This window comes from Carassius auratus, unplaced genomic scaffold (assembly GCF_003368295.1).
Source record: "Carassius auratus strain Wakin unplaced genomic scaffold, ASM336829v1 scaf_tig00217246, whole genome shotgun sequence".
Classification (NCBI taxonomy): Eukaryota; Metazoa; Chordata; class Actinopteri; order Cypriniformes; family Cyprinidae; genus Carassius; species Carassius auratus.
Genome location: NW_020528962.1, coordinates 52,475 through 74,025, shown reverse-complemented (window position 1 = coordinate 74,025; position 21,551 = coordinate 52,475). Strand labels below are relative to the sequence as shown.

Genomic DNA, 21,551 nt, shown 5'->3' with positions numbered 1-21,551 from the left:
CCACTTGTGGGTCACAGAATGGAACAAGGTGGGTCGCACAAAGTCACTTGGCCTGCAGCTAAATTTGCATTTCAATGACACACACACTTACAAAGTTCAGTCTAGGGCTGCACGATATAGTCTACCAACATTAATTACAAAAAGGAATATCTGTGATTTTCGAATTGCAATTTAGTCCGCGTGCGGTGCGTGTTTTGAAGCGCGGGCGCGCACGAGTTATAATAACAGTGAAGGTCTCCGAGCAATGTTATTAAAAGGTTCAATCGGTCCGCAATACTAAAGAGAAAAAAATTGCTCACTTCAATACACTATATTCTGCAGGAGATTGCATACACCAGAAAATTCTAATTTTACAAAAACGGTTTCATGTAGGCCATGTTAATTCATTTCTATCCTCTGTTTGAACTCTGCTTCTAACTCTGTCTTTGTTCGGGAAACGGTTTGTAAAAAGCATTTCACAAGTACAGGGTGAGCAGGGCACAAACGCAGGGTTAATTGTAACACTACAAGATTTAAACAATTCCACTTGACAAAATGTAAAAAATTTGCAATATTTCCTTGACGTATCATCTCTATTTAGAGAAAAATTGGCCAAAGTTCAGAAATCTTTTGAAGATATTGCTGAACATTTAACCATTGCAAAAATAGATTTCTGCCTTAACTGTCATCCAGTTTTTTTTTTTTAACGAGACATCTGTTTATTATTATTTTTTTAACCTATTTCACAATTATTTTTAACTCCAAACTGCTTTAGATAGTTCTGCTTTGCTTCTTATGCTTTTCTAAAAAAGTGTTGGATTGTGCTCCATTTCGCAGACACACACGGAAGGATCATGAATGCATTTTCTGCAACAAAACAGCAGTGCAGATTACAGTTCACTGGAGTGAGCCTGTTTCACAGTTTTATGGACATTTCATATTTTGACGTCTGTAAACAAAAATGAAAACTTAGATACAAGTAGTGAAATTTTTCAGTTGTACTCTAAAATAAAATGGTTATTTTTCTTAAATAATTTCTGTCATCAAACAAAAGTAAGATTAGGCTTAAAGTAATGTCAAGCATTTTTTTTCTTAAATATTTTGGTAGGGAGTGAAATAGATTACGCTTGTCTAGGTGGGTCGTGGAAGGGAAAAGTTTGGGAACCCCTGCTGTAGAGAAGCAGGTCACAAGGAAAAAGCTCAGATGTAACAAGAGTTTGGAAGGTGAAAGGTCAAAGCTTGAGATATTGCATGCCCTCAGGCCATCTGTAACCTTGTGAACACCCAAATGGCAAGACAGAGGGACTAAAAGAAGTGCTTCATGGTTAAAATTAGATTCATGTCATGTAATTACCCTACTGCATGTCATCAAGAATGTTTTTTCAAGTCACATCATGTTTACTGAAAAAGATGACATAACCGATGACCAAAACAGATGCACAGAGAATACTTGACGATACTGTCACAAGGGACAGACATTTTGGTTGATTTGCCAGGGTGGACAAGGGAACACAGAACCTGCAGAAGTGATTAATAAAACCCAGAGCAATGCCAGCAATAGTGATTGAATATGGGATTAGTGGATATTAAAGAATAGAAAATAAATGACATTTGATTTACCCTAGTTGCTAAAAGCTAAGGTTTACTGTCTTCCATGTCCTTGTCACATCTGTTGAAATATAAAGGACTTCAGCTGTATTTGAGGATATAAGCAAAATAGAATATAGCTGGTGCTTTAAAAAAATCCAGACAGAAAAAACATCGCCTCTTGTTCTTTTATATAAAACATTACTTATTCCAACTGATACTTCATTTATTTGAACTCAAACTGTCCCTGTAGCTCTGGTCGATTTCATCAAACTATTATTCAACTATGGTCTTTGGCTTATATGGTAGAGCTGTAAGATCAGCCTCAGGACGTTCTACGTTACTTACCAGTGGTCGTCCAATGTTGAGATAGTTCTGGGGCTTCAATCGTCTCAATGAAGAAAGCATGTTAAACATTAACATTTAATTCTTTTAAATGAATAAGACATTTTAAGGTTCTGAATTAACTTTTAAATAAAAGTTAAAGATGACTGCTCTTTAAATCTTGTGAACACAGACACAGGTGATTTTCTTTGGTATTCTCTGAGATGTCATTTTCATGAGGATGTTTAATATATTGTTTATGTAAATTTTATTCCATATTACTAAACACAAACCATCAGTTTCGATTAAACATTGTTATTCAGATATGGGAAAAGAATTGCAGTGTTCTTACTGCCATTTAATCAATAACACTTTTTCAGTATAAACAGCCAATATCTGTATTCTCTTTATGATTTTGCTATAGAAAAGGTGTTCATTTTTTTGTAATGGAAGTTTTGATTTGGTTGTAAAGTTGATTTGCATTCGGTCTTATCCAGGATTCACACCTTACCTTGCACCGACCACGGGTGATTTTCTTCCGGGGTCAAGTGAAGCTCCGAGCGGCTCCTCCCCAAGTGAGCGGGTGTCCTTGTTCAGCTGCTGCAGCCGTGAGCTGAGCTCACTTATCACAGTGGGCTTTCCTTCCTCTGCCCCCGAAAGTACACAGGGTTCCACGGGGTCCCCCCATAACTTGGAGCGTTTCTGGAAGAGGTAGCGGGGTCTGGCCAGGCCTGAGGCTCCCGCAGCAGCAGCAGCCAGTACAGCCGCGTGCTGCTGTGAGAGCAGTTCGCTATCAGATGACTGTTTAAGCAGGGGGTCCCTGAACGTCACCGGGCCCTTGCTGAGCTGGGACTTGAGCTTTGGCTTTGGAGGCACTGGCGGCTTATCAAGAATGAACGTCTGGCCATCTGCGTAGGTGGTGTAGGTGTCCGTGGGCTCGCCGCTTTCCGAGGACAGTGTGGACATACTAGAGACAGTGGAGATGGTACTCGTGGTCTCCAGGTGGTGATCACTGGAGCTACGAGTGTCTACCTCTTCCACCCCGGAGTCAGCAGCAGACTCTGGGCCCAGGTGGGACTCAGATGGCTTCCCTGAGGCTGCTTGTGGGCCACTGCTAGCGGGGACCTGTGTTGCTGTGGCAAGCGCTACTGGAGGGGCAGGGGATGGGGGTGGAGCTGAGGGCAGGGCAGAAGTTGTGGTCTGCGCCAACATAGAGGCAGGAGGTACTGCAGTTGCATTTGTCTTTCCAAGAAGGCCATTTGCAAATTCATCTGGTGGAGGAACCACACCGATTTTACGGAGCTCCTCACGTGTCTCCTCATCACTGGAAGAAAGCATGGCAGGTGGCAATGTGACCGTATAGGGTTCCACGTCCTCCTCAGAACTACCCTGTGCCAGGGTTTTATCTGAAGATGGGCTGGGAGGTGGGTGGGAAGATGGAGCTGTGGTTGGAGGTGGGGTGGATCTCGAAGGAGCATCGGGACCAGGGGACTTAGCTCTTTTTATTTGGGCCAACATGGGTTTCGGGCTCTCTGACAATGACCCCTTAGGAGAGGAGACCCTGTGCTCTGGGCTGGGCCTCACTGCCTCCCCATTACTCGTTGCGTGAACCATGATAAGTCCAGCAGTTTTCTGCTGAGATGTGTCCATGATGCTGATGATCATACTCTTCTTGTCCTCAATTTTCCTTTCTTCCTTCATTTCTGTCCTTGTTTCTAACTCTTTCCTGGTGGATATGGGACTTCCCCACTGAATTTTGCTGGTGGGGGCGGAGGTCTCATAAATTCGTTTTGTGGCAGGGGAAAAGGGAGGTGAGGCAAAATCCCCCTCACGCTCTGACCGCTCAGTCTCTTTGGTCTGGGTCTCCATATACAGCATCCCTCCAGCAGCTTCATGTTTAGTTCTGGGCTCAGGGCTGCTTGAAGGGGACTGACTCTGGGAGGTTAATGCCCGTTCCCTTGCGGCCAGCGCAAGTGCCAATGGAGAGTTGGGGTCCAGGGGCTTGCCTGTCAGTGGGTGAATGAAGGTGGTGCCCCCAGGAGAGGGACGCAATGCCAAGGCAGGAGGAGGCAACTGACCAAGTTCACGTGTGAGCATTCGTTCATCCACCGAACGGGATGGTGTGAGTGAAGGGGCTTCTGTGGGTGGTGCCGAACTGCCCTCCATAGTGCCCACAGATAGGAAGACTGTGGATTTCCGCCTCTCCTCCAGACGACGTTCCCGGTCTTTCACTGCATCAGCAATGGCTGCTGCAAAAGGACCCTTTCCTTGCAACAGTCCCTCAGCGTGAGCTTTACTGCGTTCGTGCAACAGCTGCTTCTGCTGCTGATAGAAATCAGCCCTGCTGGTATGGTGGGCAGCTAGGCGCCCAGAGGGAGAGTGCTCTCTCGCATGGATGGATGCCAGTGCTAGCGAGGCTCTCTCCTGAGCATCTTCCACCTGCAGTTGCTTTACAAGTGGGCTCTTCCTCCGCTGTGGCTTGCTCGGAGGGGGCGTGAATAAGCCCACACTGAACTGGCCCACATTGGCGTAGGGGTTATCAATTACTCGACCTTTCCGCTTGATCCTTTCGGGTGGAGTTGAAACTGGACCTGGCCTGGGGATGTCAGTAGGCTCCACGGGAAGGTGGGTGGAGTCCTGCAGGATGATCATGGAACGGGCTTTTTTCTGTCGATCCATGTGGGAGGCATGGCGAGGCGGCTCAAACAGCTCAGCAGACATTGTCTGTGGCAAAATGTGCAGTCTTGGTTCAGAGCCTGGTTTGAAACTGGAACGGCTGGGGTCATGAATGCGGCCAGGAGGAGGGGGTGGGCAGAACGATGGAGGGGGTCCAGTATCTAGATAGTAAAGCGATGGGGGAGGTGGGGGAGCTATTTGAGGAGGTGGAGGGATACTATGGCTGTCTCTCAGGCTGTCCGTCATGGAGGAGCTCCGTGGAAACCTGTGTTCCGCTGCCAGGGCAGACAGTCGATCTTCTTCAGTTGCTCCTGCACAGAGAGACAGATAGATCTATAAAAATGTATTTTGGGTTTGGCTGAGCTTTGATGATGAACAAGTATGCAATATTTTAAAGATTTGATCTTTGCTCTTTCCTTTAACATCTCCCCTTATTCTTGGCATTACAAATGTAACTATGTGTCAAAGTTCTGCATTTCATTGCATTCAGATTTGAGGATCAAAGGACAGATAGATAAAAGAAACTAGAACAAAGCCTAGCACTTTACTGCTATTTAAAATCGAGGAGAATAATTGAGGAGTGTATGTAAAAGATCCCTGAAGAATTACCAAAGGACTTTGTTCTAGTCATGCTTTTTGGCAGCTGCATGTGGGCTTTTTCCAACGCTGGGTGTAGAGCACCATGGATAGCAAGTCCTTGCCGCTCAAAAAGAGACTGCACAAAGAAAACTTTTATGTTTAAAAGGGTCAAGCAGGAATATTTTGACAAATTTTCAACAAAGTGTTTCCACTGGCTACTGTTTTTGTGAGAAGCTTTAAATAGGACACTTTCTGATCATCTGAGTGTGAAGACATACTGTATCTTACACTGATTTCTGCTGGTGTAATACGGCGACTGCTAGGACGTTGCTTCACTGTGGCTGCTCTGTAGTCTGTTTCTACCTTTGGCCTCAGTACTGTCTCCTGAGAGGCCAAAATCTCATCTAGCCTTTCTGTTAAGAAACACATATAAAACCATGTTAATTATACACACCCACACAAATAGTGCTCCTCAGTTTGCAATATGGATCACATTTGATCACATGCATTGAAATAAAAAAGACAAAGGAAACCTGAAATGGGAATGTTAATGACATTAACACAATGCCACAATGCATCATTGCTCCTTATTTTATGCAAAAGTTGTATGTGACAAGCTCGGTTCCAACCCATAGACCTTCCTGGCTGTCTACTGTCTACTTGAGCAGTGCCATAGACAGGATACATTTGTATATTAATGCATGTTTGCAAAGAAAAACAATTAAAAAACATCACAGATGGAGGCAAGAATGTATCCTGTGTAAAGAGTCCCTAAGGCAGCATTCTAACTGAAATAGAACCCCGTAAGTGACTCATTTGTAACAAATAGAATTCCTTGTGTGAAGCACATGAGAAGTGGAACTCACAATAGATTTCCAATTTGGCATTAGCACATGTTGCTAGGAAAAGATTACATTTAAATAAAGCATGAAAAATACATTGCACAGAAATTCACTTTTTTATTTTTATAAATTAATCAATACATGTTAAATTTAGAATAGCAATTTGAATATTTGAGTTTTTTCAAAACATTATGGGACATCAGAAACAAGATATTTTAAAGTAGAGCATAATTTTACTGCCATTGTGTTGGGAATGCCTAAAAATATCGGTTAGGTAGGCAGCTCACTAGGTTTTGGAACAGAGCTAAATAAATCATATTCCAGCATGAGCAAGGTGAAGATTGTTGGATACACGTTGCATACTTCAGTGATTTTGTTGGATTCTAAAAACCTCAATGTATAACTCACCTCCTCTTCTCCTCCTTGCAGAGGCTGAGCATGAAATAAATGTACAGAGCAATAAATGTAAAGTCTCACATCAGCAAATTATCGAATATGTCTGTCTGTGTGAATGTGTGTAATGAATTCAGTAAACGCAGTACACAGATAGAGTGAGAGAGGAAAAGAAAGCTGATGTTTTGAACAGCCCAAATGGCTGCACAAGGGATATGACGTAGTTAATAAATAAACAAGAAAGAGCAACACACTACAGAGAGAGACAGATAGAGACTAAATGTTGCATCCAAGTGTGTGTGGATGTGTAAAACAATCTATTTTCCTAATCGTCTATTTCATAATCCGAATGATAATCTGACTACTTGGAGGAAACCCTGTTGCCCGAAAATGTCCATCTACACGTGCACATAGTCTTAAAAATTGCACACTGGATCCAAGAATGTACAGCCTTTCAATAGGGTAAATTATAGCATTTGTTTCTTCATTGGAACTTTAGCATTCCATCACTTGCTCACCAATGGGTCCTCTGCAGTGAATGGGTTCCATCAGAATGAGAGTCCAAACAGCTGATAAAAAGTAATCCATACCACTCCAGTCCATCAGTTAACATCTTGTGAAGTGAAATGTTGTGGGTTTGTAAGAAACAAATTCATCAAGTCATTTTAACTTCAAACTGTTGCTTCCAGTCAAAAGTCCATAATCCATAATAGTGAAAAAATCCCATTGTCCTTTTACATCAAAAACACCAACATTTGTTCAGAACTGTTTAGAACAATTTTCGCTTGTAAACAAAGCTTGGTCTTTTTTTTGAGTCAGAAGATATGGCTTTTTTTTTTTAACTGGAGAAAGTAGTATTATGGATATAGGACTCATATTTTAGCCAGAAACAACAGTCTTAAGTTAAATTTCAATGTCTTGATGGATCAGTTTTTTACAAACACACAGCTTTTCCCTTCACAAGGCTTTAATTGATGGACTGAAATTGTGTGGATTACTTTGGGATTATTGTGATGTTTTTATCAGATGTTTGAACTCTCATTCTGACAGCACCCATTCACTCCAGAGGATCCACTGTTGAACCAGATTTCTCCAAATCTGTTCTGTTGAAGAAAAAACGAATCTACTTCGCGAATAACCTACATTTGGAGTACATTTCAACAAATTTTCATTTTTGGATGAACGATTCCTTTCAACACAAAAAATTTAAACAATTTAGAAAAACTATTCAACCTCACAACATAGTGCATGTGTTTGTTTGTGGGTGTCTTACCTAGTTCTTCAAGCTCAGCAGTCATGCTTTTGGACCTCAGGGTGAGGGTGGTGCTGGACGCTCTTTTTGGAGGCAGGGGCGCTGTGGAGGAAAGGCAAGGAGTAGATGAGAAGATAGTATGGTGTGGTGATGGGCCTTCACGGCTGCTGCCCTTCAGCAGTTGCCAGCGCTTCTTCACCATCTTCATCTGAAGATCACGGTACCACACAGCTACACCACGATTAAACCCTCTCCTTCCGTCTTTCTCTCTCAAACATGCAACATAGAATCATGCGACTATCAGACATCTCCTGTGTAATTGCACGACCAGAAAGCAACTTCCGTTCTTGGTGGCTCTCCGATAGTAGAAAACAATTCTCGTCTCCTAAAACCCTTCATATCACATTCAGCCTTTAACAATGCAAACGGTGGGCGAGTTTCCCTTTGTCTCTCAGAAATGAAACCTGCTGCTATGTCCAAAGCATGTTTTGAACTTCCAAGGAGTGATACAAGAAGCAACAAGAAAACGATCAGAGTTCCAGAAAATCAGACACTTCTGTTGTCTCAGTAACATCGGTGTAAAACTCCTCACTCCTTCAGCTAACAACCTTCAGACTGGAGTGGAGCTGGAGAGAGAGAGAGACGAGGAGAGAAATACCAAGGCACTAATGCAATACTTACTTCAAACATGCGTTGTAGTAACCATGGCAACTCTGGCAGGAGCAAGGCCTGGGTTTTGTGCATTTCAACTGTGAGAATATGTGTGTGGGGGAGGATATAGCCACAAAACTAACAACAGACACTCTATTATTACTTCATCAGTAGTGTGTGGTAGTTTGCATAGCCCAGAGTTATGCAATAACCCTGCAATAACTTTGCAGGTGACCGTGATTTTGTCAAGAACAATATTCTTATAGATTTTAGGGTAAGGATCTGTCTTTGGGGCATAAGCAACACATCACTTCCATCTGATCGCAGGGATAGTTCATTTCGGTTACATGCTGTAGGGCAAGTGTTTCAAACTCAATTCCTAGAGTTCTGCTTCAACACACAGACCTTGTAGTTTTCAAATAAGCCTGCAGGACTTGATCAGTTGGATCAGGTGTGTTTAATTAGGGTTGAATATAAATATATAGGGCTCCGGCCCTCCTGGAATTGAGTTAGACAACCCTGCTGTAGAGCAACCTGCCAGCAACACTGAGGTCATGGGTTCGACTCCCAGGGAATGCAGGAACAAATCAAGTGTATAACTTCAATGTGATGTAATTACAAATGCATATTAAATAGAATGCATTTTGCACATTTAAGCAATATATTAAGCTGTGGATCTTATTTATAAGCTACAATCTTTGTTAATAATACTTGCATTTTCAGTGGCAATAAATTAACTTAATAATAAAAAAAAAATAATATATATATATATATATATATATATATATATATATATATATATATATATATATATATATATATATATATATATATAAATAAACATGATTCAGGAGCATGTTAAATGGTTTATTTGGAGAAAAACCCATGACCTTTGTAAATACATAAATAAAATTTAAAAGATTTTTAAAATTTGCTTTGGAAGAAAGCATCTGCCAAATGCATTCAGTTTAAGAGTAGTAAGACAATTTTTTTTTACATATATGAACTACACTAAAGCATATAGCTGTGGATTATTGTTATTAATACTAAATCCATTAAATAAATAAATATTCCTTGGTGAGAAATCCAGCAACTAAATAATTAAAATATATAAATAATAATAATAATAAAACACATCCTACACATATCCATTGAGTGAGATACTGAAAAGACAGCATGTCTGATGGTTCTACAGAGACTTGCAAAAAAACATATATTGAATACAAGAACTTACATTTTATCTGTTTTATTTAAGTGCTTTGAATTATTATTATTATTTTTATGGATCAACATAGTCGACCATCCTAATTCAATCTATTCTGTAAGACATAAAAGTGTCTGCTAAACGACTGTCTTACTATGCTGTTCCATCATCCACTAAAGGCAAACACAGGTCAGTGAAGGGTTCAGATACTGTGTGGGAGTTGATAGTTTACATGGATACTGAATAGATTACTTCTTTTGGGATTTGAGGTTTTTCTATAGTTCTAATAACTCTATCGGCACTCACTGAGCTGCTAATCGATTGAGTGGGTGTACAGTAGGAACGCACAAATGTGTGTATGTGGAAAGGCTGCACAGAAAACCCTTCAGTCTGTTTAGTTATCACAATTCCTGGTGACAAGCAACCCTGCCATTTAGTTAATGCTCCTGACATTTTCTCCTCGGACAAACCCAGGCATTACCGTCACAATCGGCTATGATCATTACACTCACTTCTTGATTCATTCTTGCAGCATTTCTTTTCCTCATGTTTGAGACTATGAGAGAAATCTCTCAAAGTCTGATCATCACATACAGTATAGAGCATCAAAGACTGGTTTCCCAGCAACCAATGCCTTTAAGAGCTCTTCAGTGTGACTGCAGTAGCCCCGCCCACAATAAACAAACAAAACCAGCAGTCAGCACATTCCCTATAACTCAACTACAACACCACATATGAACTATAATCATGCAATGTATTAAACGGCAGACCTTGTTTCTAAGTTACATACCCTGTATACCCTGATTGCTGGAAAACCCATTAAAATTAAATTAAATCAAATAAAAATTAATACTTGCATTTTCGGTTCGTGTACTTTTGCGCCCATTCGTTTTTTGTTTTTTAACCATGATGAAAAAAAAGAATGGTTTTGTATTTTTAAATGCTATGTTGAAAACCAAAATTTAAATTAGATCTGTACACACAGAATGCTGCCCGAAAAAGACATTTTAAAAAACATTTTATTAAACATTTATTATATATATATATATATATATATATATATATATATATATATATATATATTAGGGGTGTAACGATACGCGTATTCGTATTGAACCGTTCGGTACGACGCTTTCGGTTCGGTACGCGGTACGCATTATGTATACCGAACGGTTCGTTGGAGTAATTAATTATATTTGAAAAAAAAAAAAAAAGAGAGAGAAAGAAATATAATGATATGCGTTCAACAAGGTAGCCCAATAACCCAAACAACGTAACAGGCAACGCCCCTGACACTCCCGAAGAAGAAAAAAACACCATCTTATATGTTTATGTTAGGCTACTCAGCAGGCGCTCGCTCACTCAGTACGCGCTGAAGGCTCGTTGCAAAATAGCCAATGCGTTTAACAGACTAGAAATGAGAAGATCCTCCAATAACCAACAGGTCTGGTGTTTGGGTGCACTTTGGATTCCCTTTAAGCTATAATGGTGATGGCAAGAGAGTGGTGGATAAAAAAACAACGGTATGTCGCATCTGCAACATGACAGGGTACACCAGTGGGAAAAAAAAAAAAAAAAAAAAAAAAACACCAGCGTGAATATCTAGGATATATGCGTCAGTACTATCTGGGAAAAGACGAAAAAAAGGAGAAACATGCACGCAGCAAACTATCCCTGCAGCATTTAGAAACTATAGCTTACAGGGAATCCAACCCAAACACCAGACCTGTTGGTTATTTTAGGATCTTATATTTCTGGTCTGTTAAAGGCATTCGACATTTTGCAACGAGCCTTCAGCGCGTGCTGAGTGAGCGAGCGCCTTAGGGGCCGTTCACATATCGTGCCTAAAAACGCATGGAAAACGCTAAGCGCGTCTTTCTCCTCCTTTCCAAAGCGCTCGGGCAGAAGCGCTCATGAGGCGTCTGTCTTTGCTAAGCAACAATGACGTGCTCTCTCCATGAGACGCGGAAATTTCAGCGAAGGATAAATGGATTTGCAGCTCTAAAAATCGCTTGCAGTAGCTCTGCTACTAAATTTATTTCAAAATTGCAATCCATATACAACTATGATCAGCTGATCCTTCATCTTGGCTGAGCTCTCAACGTTGTTACGGGAAAGGATGAAGCTGATTGGTTAGTTCTTGTCACATGACCCGCGGTGCGCTTGCGGCATTCTGAAAAGTTGAGATGTTTTTACATTTTGCTGTATCTAAAACGTATCGAACCGAACCGAACCGTGACATCAGTGTATCGTATCGAACCGAACCGTGAATTTTGTGAACCGTTACACCCCTAATATATATATATATATAATAAAATTATTTATTTTTCAAATTAAATAAAATCAAAAATGTAATTAAAATTAAGGAAAATATAAAATAAACAAAATATAATAATAATAATATATAACATAACATAGAGCAGCGTTATTATCTAGGACAGAACAGTTCTGTTTGACATGAACAAACTTACCCTTCTTTCTGACTGACTCCTCAGACTCTGGCTTGCGTGTGACTGACACTACCTTCATCAAGAGGTTATTCCCACCCTGCCGGATGAGTGACACCACCTGCTTGTGTCCCACTTTTACCACGTTAACACTATTTACCTGAGAGAAAAAAATCAGAGAAGTCATAAGTGTTTTTCATCCCACTGGTACATTCCCAGCATCTCATACTACACTCAGTCTACAAGGTCATTACACAGCTGCAACAAATATTAATGCATTTTTATGTGCTGAAAATGTGGAACATGATGAATAGATACAGAAAGATATGGTATATAAAACCAATCATATACCTCAATGAGGAAGTCACCAGTCCTAAGCCCCGCCTTCCAGGCCACGCCCTCAACATCCACAGACTCCAGGTACTGGAGTGCAGGAAAGGCAGGTGTGGGTGTAAACTCTTCAATGGGTGTTTCCGCTACACAAACACAGAGAAACACATGCAATATCACATTGTTGGTGTTTAGACTCGTTGAGGAGTCAGTGAATGGCTTGCTTATGCATAATTCTGCTGGGATAAGTAACAGTCAAATATTTCATGGTCCCTTGATGAGCCATTCTATTAATATAAACATATGCCTAAATAGATCTGTAAGTGTTTTGCTCTTAATCTTTGAGGAAGTCATAGTATAGGAATTATGAAAGCAATAAAGAGACTGCTGACACACATATTAGTAAGAGATATTAATGCACCATGTGGGTAACAGATGGCATTAGTAATTCATAACTCCTACACAGGATGGTGCCACCCCAGATTCTGGGCACTAACACACACACACACACACACACATAGACACACACACACACACACACACAACTTACAAACTGTCTAATAACACTGTGAGTAATGAAGTTCACTTATTCCCTTATCTCTAAATTTATGCCGTCACTGAACTGCATGTGTAAAGCACACACACTCTTGCACTACTGATATGCAATGAGTTTAGACTATTATGTGATTATTTCATTATTTTAAATGTAGATGTGCTGTTGGATAATATTAATCCATAACCACAACTATTTAAACTTGATAGAAGTAAAATTGCATTCAAGTTTGGCTCTATTCGGATTAGTCAGTTTTCACAAGCCAATCAATTCCCAAAAACAGTGTGTACTGTAACCCAGTTTTGTGAAAGAAGCTGCAACTCTGACTGTAAGAGCAAACTGAGGCCATGAACTCAGTCATGTCTTACCTTTCGCTCCCCGCAAGACGAAGCCGAATCCCTCATTCTCTTTCTTCTGGAGCACAGCGTTCTTCTCCTCGATGATGTAATCACTGAGCATAAGAGAGAGCAGGACAGTGAGGTCAGATTCCAGCACCATGCCTGTATCAGGACCACCACGGCCGGGCACTTCACGCCTGGACCACCGGGACGTACCCCCACACAGCTACTCTCCCTGATCCCTGTCCTGCTCCGCTGATGAGCCAATCAGGTTAAAAGCAGTGGCTGTGAGAGTGTGGATGCTATGAAAAAGCTCAGGTGGAAGCTCCTGTCCTTCTGTTTGACTCCAGCGCAGCCTCTTTAACTGCATTAGGAGATTGGACCAAATGCTAATATCCAGCCTCTCATGCTTTTAAATGAAAGAAAAGAAAAACGAGGGCCGTGTCCAAATCCGAATGCAGCAGAGAGACAAAAAACGTCCTTTAAAAGCCAGAAATGTAAGAGGACAGTTTTAACCCTGCATTTATGCCTTAAAGTGCAGCCCATCAATGATAAAGAGATGGGATGAGCACTGACAAAAAAGAAAGTGAGACAGAGACACACAAAGGATCTTTTTCTATGGTGGTCTCTTCCCCCTAACACACATACATGGTCCATCTGCCTGGATGCATTGAGATAGTTATCATCAGTGCGAACAGCAGGGACAAATCTGTTCTTCCTTACTCATGTGAGCCACAGTAACCCGCCTGTAGACACCATCAGCCCCCCTCCAACACACACATACAAACAGTGCTCTAGACATACAAATATCACATCACTAACCTCACTGCTATGATTAACTGTTCTACATTTGCATTACGTGGCAGACGCTTCTAAATAAAACAACTGGGCTTCTCATGCTTAAGGCAACACACTACAGATGAAAAGGGTAAAAAAAAAAATGTAATTGACAGATTTCATTGTACTTTTCACAGATGATTAATCGCTGTGCATTAAGATAACTGTTCTGTATAACAAGTTTTCTGAAATGTTACGTTTGTATTTGCAAAAGAGGCATTATGCAATTTAATATGCACCAATTTGCATACATTACTTGAACAGAAATCAGACTACTGAATATTTCATTCATTGTGAACATGTTAGAATGAATGTTTTTTCTCTTTTTATTACTCCAGATATCTGAATTTATTTTTTTTTTACACGTTTTAAGGATTTCAATTCTAAATCAGGTGAATGATATATGAAAACACAAAACACATCACCTCATTTATAACAACACCCAATACCATCTAAAAATCTGTTTCATAAACAGAGCATATTAAAGTCCTTGTGAACAGCTGTTTGTGTGCTGATTGCAGAATAATTATCACAAAATGACTAAAAGCTGTCTATGTGATCACATGAGACCAGAGCAACGACTGGTGTCTGTGTCATCAAACTATAAGAAGAAAGCTCATCTCTCTCCCTCTCTTTCTTCATCGTACCCTGAGGGTCTTCATCACTGATGCATTAGGAGTGATGAATGTAATTAAGCAGTGGATAATCAATTAGATAAATTACAGATGATTCGGTGTCGTTAGCGCCTCGGGTTAACGAAATGCTCTGTCCTACAGAACAGCAGTCACGGCTGTGATAACATCAGTGTAGGGTCGGGCGTCTGGAACTTTCATTTGCTGTGGCTTTGTTTATGAAAAAGCTGCATTAAACTGGGACAGTGGAATATTTGGGTTGCATTTCCCATTATCTATTTAATAAATGTACAAGTAAACACTTGCAGTCTGAAATGAAGATAGACACAGTTTTTGTATTACCCAGCTGTATTTACCCGCAACTTATACCATCCAAGTGAAAGATATAACATCAACATACCATAAAAATAAAAAAAAAACACCCGATCAATGAGTTGGAAAAAGATCACCCACTCCTAAAATTGACTTGTATACTCAATCAGGTGTAGCTAATCACCTTCTCAATGGCACAACAAGGCCATTTGACTTTCATCTGTGATCAGCAGTGCACATTTTGATTAGCTCAGCATGAAAACAGATTTCCTGGAGCATTTCAGTACGTGGTAGTGCAACTTAAGCAAACAATGAACTATGGATGTTGAGGCACTGTCAAAATATCTCCAGATAAAGTTGTGGAGATGAATACAAAGACATTTCAAAGGCTTTATCAATGCCTAAAAGCACAGGGAAGTCTATTATTAAGAATTGAAATGTATTTGGTACAGCACAGACCGTCCCTGGATCAGAATATCACTCCAGACTGATGAAAAATGGATGAAAACTGGATGAAAAAGCCAGGAAGAGACTGATCAGAGAGGCGACCAAGAAGCCTGCAGCAACTCTGAAGCAGTTGCAGGAATTTATGTCAAAGAGTGGTCATTGTGTGCATGTGACAAAATCACAAAACATTCTCCAAAAGTGTGTCTTGTATGGGAGGGTTGCAAGAAAAAAGCCACTCCTCAAAAAAAGGCCACATGCAGTCATGACTGAACTTTGCCAAAACATTCCTTGAAGATTCTGAGGACACATGGAAAAAGGTGTTATGGACGGACTAGAATAAAACTGAATTATTTGGTCTCAACACCAAATGCTATGTTCTTAATAAATGCCAACGCAATAATGAAATCTGAGCAGGTCTAAAAACGAGGGCCGGGACTCGATTAAAAAATTTATCTAATTAATTAGAGGCTTTGTAATTAATCACATTTTAATCGCAGATAAATATTTGACCTGAGAACAGTGAGAAGTAATTTTTTTTCACATGGATTTATAGTATACCATTGATTAATGACTGAATACATAAGCTTAAGCAACAAAATATTGTTTATTTTTGTTCAACCAAGTCTAGCAGACCAGTGCAATTTTTGCCTTGAAGTGTAACAATAGCATATTCAGAAACAATTTAGAAATAGTACATTTCAGAAATTCAGGAAGCTTATAGGTGCTGGAACCTTCTGTAAATAGTTTTTTTTTAAGTAAAACACAATACTGTCAATTACATTCAGAACATTGGAAACACTGACTATTAGAAAACATCTCTCTGTTGCTTCAGAAGCCATAACATACTAAGTCCAACTCTCAATAACCTTGGCCAAAACAATAAAGAGTTCAACATAAACTGTTGCACCAACACAATAATACATAGTTCAACATAATGTGTAAAGTCCACGCTAGCTGCTATATGTTTTGCGTTGAGGTGATACTTGAGGCTCGATGTGCTACGGTGATATGCTAACGCTAGTTGGTGCTCCAGTATAATCGGTCCGCCGAAACTCATCCAGTGAGAAACTTTCCGCGATGCAAAAATAAATTATTAAAATGCGGGAATTTTTTTCTGTAATTAATTCATGTTAGTTAAGGCGTTATTTTTTGTGTAATTAATTAATCTCAATTAACGCGTTAAAGTCCCGGCCCTACTAAAAATTATATTATTACATTATATTTTATTATATGATATTGGTTTGAGACTGAGAGTATTTTATTTAGTGGAGAACTTTGCAGCAGTATTTTATTTCTTATTCTTTTTAATTTTATATTTTATTAAAAAGTATTTAAAAAAAGTGTAAACAAATTGTTAAAAAATGTTTATAGTAATAAACAACCTGCAGTTTAATGTTTGCATTTCTTTCCCTTACTGTACCGAAAATGAACCGAACTGTGACTTTAAAAACGAGGTACGTACCGAACCGTGATTTTTGCGTACTGTTACAACCCTAATATATATATATATATATATATATATATTATTAAGTAATAGAACGGCTGCCCCCGCTAATTATCATCGACACTCCATCTTTTTGATTGCCCAGCACCAGGTTCCTGACAGCAGTGGGTGTGTGAGAGGACTGATAATCCCCTCAAGTGCTGTGGGCCAAGGAAGATGAGCCACTGTAATGTAGGCACCACCTCTCATGCCCCCGGACCACAGAGAGGAGTGCATGCGGCCGCCGGACTCCGCCCCTTACCTGGACCCCTCCTTTCTAAACACTGCCTCTCCTTCACGAATCCCACCACAACAAGTACACCACATTTATTGGTGGTAACAAGGACAACCCCCCCACCCCCCGTTTATTTTGGACACTCCTTCCCCTTTGGATTATTTATTCTCCATTTTGGAATAATAATTTTGTTTTATTTTCTGTTAAATAAAAGCCTCTCTGAGGCATGATGCCTCACCCACTGTGTCTGTTGTTTGCTCCTCCCACCACAATATATATGTGTTTGTGTGTGTGTATGTGTGTGTGTGTGTGTACATGTCTGGGTTGGTTCATGCCTTATGTAATATTTCAATTACATAAAAGCATTAAACATTTCAAATATTTGTTATAAACTTACAAAAGCCCTCACAGCCAAGTTCAGCTAATTTAGTGCCTAATGATAAGAGAATCAAGTGTGAAAATGAGTATAATGGCCATTAGACCTCAGGAAGAAGGTTTCCTGTAGCGCTGACTTCTTGTTATTGTAGTGCACAGGACTCCCTAAAATGATCTCCTGAGCCGAGGGGAACATGCATGAGTATGTTAGCTCCACTTTTTCCCATGTCAATGAAGATACACCTCTGTACAGCAACATTCACATATAATGAATACTTGGGAGGAGAGTGAAGATGGAGTTGACAGCACACATTTGACAGCATTAGCTTTTCAGAGCTAGGTCAATGTTCGCTAACTTGTTCTGAATGAACAGACTTAGCGGAATACAGTTTGGCATACTCACATGCTAACATTTATGGTTTAAAGGGGTAATATGATGAGATTGACATTTTTCATTTCTCTTTGGAGTGTTACAAGCCCCTGTTGCATAAATAAGATCTGTAAAGTTGCAAAGACTAAAGTCTCCAATCCAAAGAGATATTTTTTATAAAATTCTTTAAAAAAAGAAGATTTGCATAATGCCACCCAAATGTTCACGCAAAGAAAGAAGGCACAACTTTGATTCTCGTTGTAGTATTGTTGTTGCTGTACCGTGCCGCCGTGTTGTGGAGATGCTGTGTGTGACAAAACTACTTTGTCTGGCCTTCCTAAAGAGGACGATATTCGCTTCGTCATGCCTAGAGTTGATCTGTGCTGGTCGCTGAGGAAATACAGGCTTCTCATATTACCTGAACACAGTTTGGCATACTCATATACTAATATTTACATTTTAAATTAAATAGTAGACTTTACACTTAATTTGACTTTAAACCTAAAACTTTAAGCTTAAAATGAATTTGGAGTTCACAGTTGAATCGCCATCTCTGCAACTTCCAACAGTTTAATCACTGTTGGTCTAAACGCATCTCACAGAGGATTTCAGTAAAGTGATGGTCATTTATTCATATCTTATGATTTTAACACCATTTGTCTTGTGTGTTTCAAGTCCATTTCAGAAGGTAACTGATTTGACTGGGTGCAGTTCTTTAGGCGGCTGTTCTAGGCCTGTTTGCTTTTGTTGAGCAGCCTGGCAAGAGAAGACGTATGGAGTGAGGAGTATCAGTTTGACAGAGAGACTCCAGTAATTAATCCTCTCTGGTTCTCTCTCTCTCTCTTACTCTATTCCACAACTCATCCTATCTCCTCCTGTGTCCCACATCAGTCTTTAATTTCGAAAACACTTGTGAAATATATTACACATGCAGAATCAACGGACTTACAATAACAGCAACAAAAACTAGCTTATGTGTTGCGGTCTAATATACTAGTAGAACCTTCAAAATTAAATATGCACTAGTCTGATCAAGGTCTATAGCTGCATAGAACTCAAACACAATGATTTTTTTTTTTTCACAACTCCGACCTGCAACTTTGTACAGTGGAAAGACTTCTTGGGTGTAAATCAAATCATTTAGGCAGTTTTGCAACAATATAAGTTCACAATATACAAACCTTTACTACTTTTGTAGTATAAAAGAAAGAAACGAGAAGCTGTTTGTGCAATGTTGTGAGAAATTGTAGTAGATACCAAAATGTATTGACTTTGAATAAAGTAAATGGATAAAATAATATTATAAAATGATGTATAAAATATAGAAAATACATTTATTTTATTATTTATTATATTAAAGCATATGACATCATATCTTGTTCCTCATATTTATTGGTGAGACAGAATAAACTGCATTCATATCACCTAATTTGATCGTCCCTTGAAACACAGTAGATATTATTCACAAATAGCTTTGCATATCCTATTACACTGTAACACTGCGCATGATGTAAAACATGGCCTCTTCTTTAATAGCATGCTCTGACTGTTGTTTATTACACTCAGCTGTAGAATTTAATATAGTTCTCTGTTCTCAAGGGAATCGAGTACTTAACCATTTATTTTGCACTCTAAAACAAACTGAAAAGAAATATGTTGCATGCATTCAAACGTGAAATGAGGACTAAACGTGTGTTTAAATTAAAAGCAAATATGAGTGGCAAAAAACAAAAACATGACGTAATGTGTGTTCACAATCTATATCCTATAGATGGCAGTAGAGACTCGATCCTTCAAATAACAGACTTCACAGGTTACGCTTGAACTATTGATGACCAAAATGCCTATATAATTATTTATGCATGCACGCATACTGTATAAACATTACCTATATGAGGTAAAGTTGTCATAGGAGCCCACAGTGTAATGTCGGAACAGCCTCTTGTTTCGGTCCTCTCTCGTCTCTGAAAGACAAACATGACACAAATTGGCATTAATCATCATAACAACTATATTTTTCATTTTAAGTGCCGTTAATCATATTTGCAATGCATTTCAGAGCCGATCACATGTCTCTAATCAGCCTTCTGTGAAAATGTGGGTGTTTGTTTATGTGCAAAAATGCAGACAATCTTAATTAAATGCACAGGCAAGGTCAACTGTATATTTGTATGTGTGAGAGAGAATGTAGTCTCGTTTATCCAGTCTGAGGTTCTGGCTAATAGGGCTGGTGTCTCAAGCCAGACTAGATTTATGTGATTGGACTTTGGGCTTGGAAATCAATGCGTCGCTTCCCTACAGAAGTCCAATCTGCTGACACACGTATACACACATTCACATTCATACACAAACACACCCCGAGAATCTTACAAATAATGAATCTTACAAACATTTTCTGGCAAGAACAAACAGTCAAACACACGCATTTCTTTCCTTGATACATTAGAAATTGTGTTACGGCGGTTATTGAATTACACTTTGCTCTCAGTGTTATCGAATTCAACATGTCTTCCTCTCTCTCTCCCCTTTCTTAATAAACTCATTGACCCACTTGCTCTGGTCTGATTATTTATGCATATTTCCTCTGTCTTTTTCTTCCGTCCCCTTTCTCCATTCCTTCCTGTATCACACTCTAGTATTCCCTCTGTACATGTCTGCTCTTCTTCAGTCCTCTCTTCATGTGACATTCTGCGGCTGTCATGAGTGTATTTAGTCATATTATAATAAATTAAAGCTCTGAAATAAACAGGTTCAGTGTACTATGAAAACATAATGTAAAACTCAACTTTCTTTCAGCCTAAAAAAGAATGAAAGCTGAACATTGTATGTACAACTGCATACATTTATTCTACATTTTTGGTGATGTTTACAGTAGGTAAAAAGGTGAAAGTTGGATATATACGTATACTTAAAGATACAGTTAAAACTAATAATACACGTAAAATGTGGTATGCTACCCAACGTTATTACCTCATGTTGCATATGACTTGCTCTACTTCTGACAAAAGACAAAGGATCAGAGAGAGATGATGAAAAATGGTCATGAAAAACTTATTATATCATACATTATATTATTAACCAAAAAGTATGAAGGAAGTTTGACCTAGTGTTCCTGTAGCTGAAGTGGTAGAGCAAGGTTGGGGGTTTGAATCCCAGGGAACAGATGTTAGGAAAAAATCTTTGCCTGAATGCAATGTAAGTCACTTTGGATAAATGTGTCTGCTAAATGCATAAATTTAAATTTAATTTATATACATATAAAAATAAATATAATTACATAAATCATAAATAAATAAATGACAAATAATTTATGCTAAATTACAGAATAGAAAAACTGTAAATTATAAATTATACAAATCAAATTACAACAATAGATGTTGATAGCAAACAGGAAAACTTGCTTTAAAAAATAACTGAGCTCTTTTAACACAACAGTTCTTAATTCACAATTCCATAACTAAGTCTAAATCTGCCTGCTATGCTCACACTTTAGTCGCTTCACTCAGACTAATGTGATTAATAATTACATTACAGTATATTGATAATTGACTACATTTCAAAAGAAAGAAGAGAGACAGGGAGAGAGAGAGAGAGAGAGAGAGAGAGAGAGAGAGAGAGAAGCGAGAGTTACATCTACTGACTCAGTGTCCTACTCTGTCACCACAGAACTGAGAAGTTAAAGCATACATTAGCATTTTAATGACT

The 21,551-nt window shown here is 39.2% G+C and overlaps 1 protein-coding gene across 4 annotated transcripts in view; it reads right to left on the bottom strand.

The window, feature by feature from the left end:
- The window catches only part of LOC113100316 (SH3 and multiple ankyrin repeat domains protein 3), a 68,886-nt gene that overhangs the window by 4,931 nt on the left and 42,404 nt on the right, over positions 1–21,551 (bottom strand). For 2 of the 4 annotated variants that reach the window (XM_026265107.1, XM_026265109.1), the window contains 9 exons: positions 19,735–19,810; positions 13,186–13,268; positions 12,286–12,410; positions 11,959–12,094; positions 7,654–7,734; positions 6,396–6,419; positions 5,434–5,558; positions 5,176–5,281; positions 2,402–4,877 (listed from right to left, as the gene is read on the bottom strand). In XM_026265107.1, the coding sequence (XP_026120892.1) occupies positions 2,402–4,877; positions 5,176–5,281; positions 5,434–5,558; positions 6,396–6,419; positions 7,654–7,734; positions 11,959–12,094; positions 12,286–12,410; positions 13,186–13,268; positions 19,735–19,810 (3,232 nt within the window). The remainder of the gene's footprint in view (positions 1–2,401; positions 4,878–5,175; positions 5,282–5,433; positions 5,559–6,395; positions 6,420–7,653; positions 7,735–11,958; positions 12,095–12,285; positions 12,411–13,185; positions 13,269–19,734; positions 19,811–21,551) is intronic. The other 2 variants (XM_026265108.1, XM_026265111.1) reach the window with 1 other exon arrangement.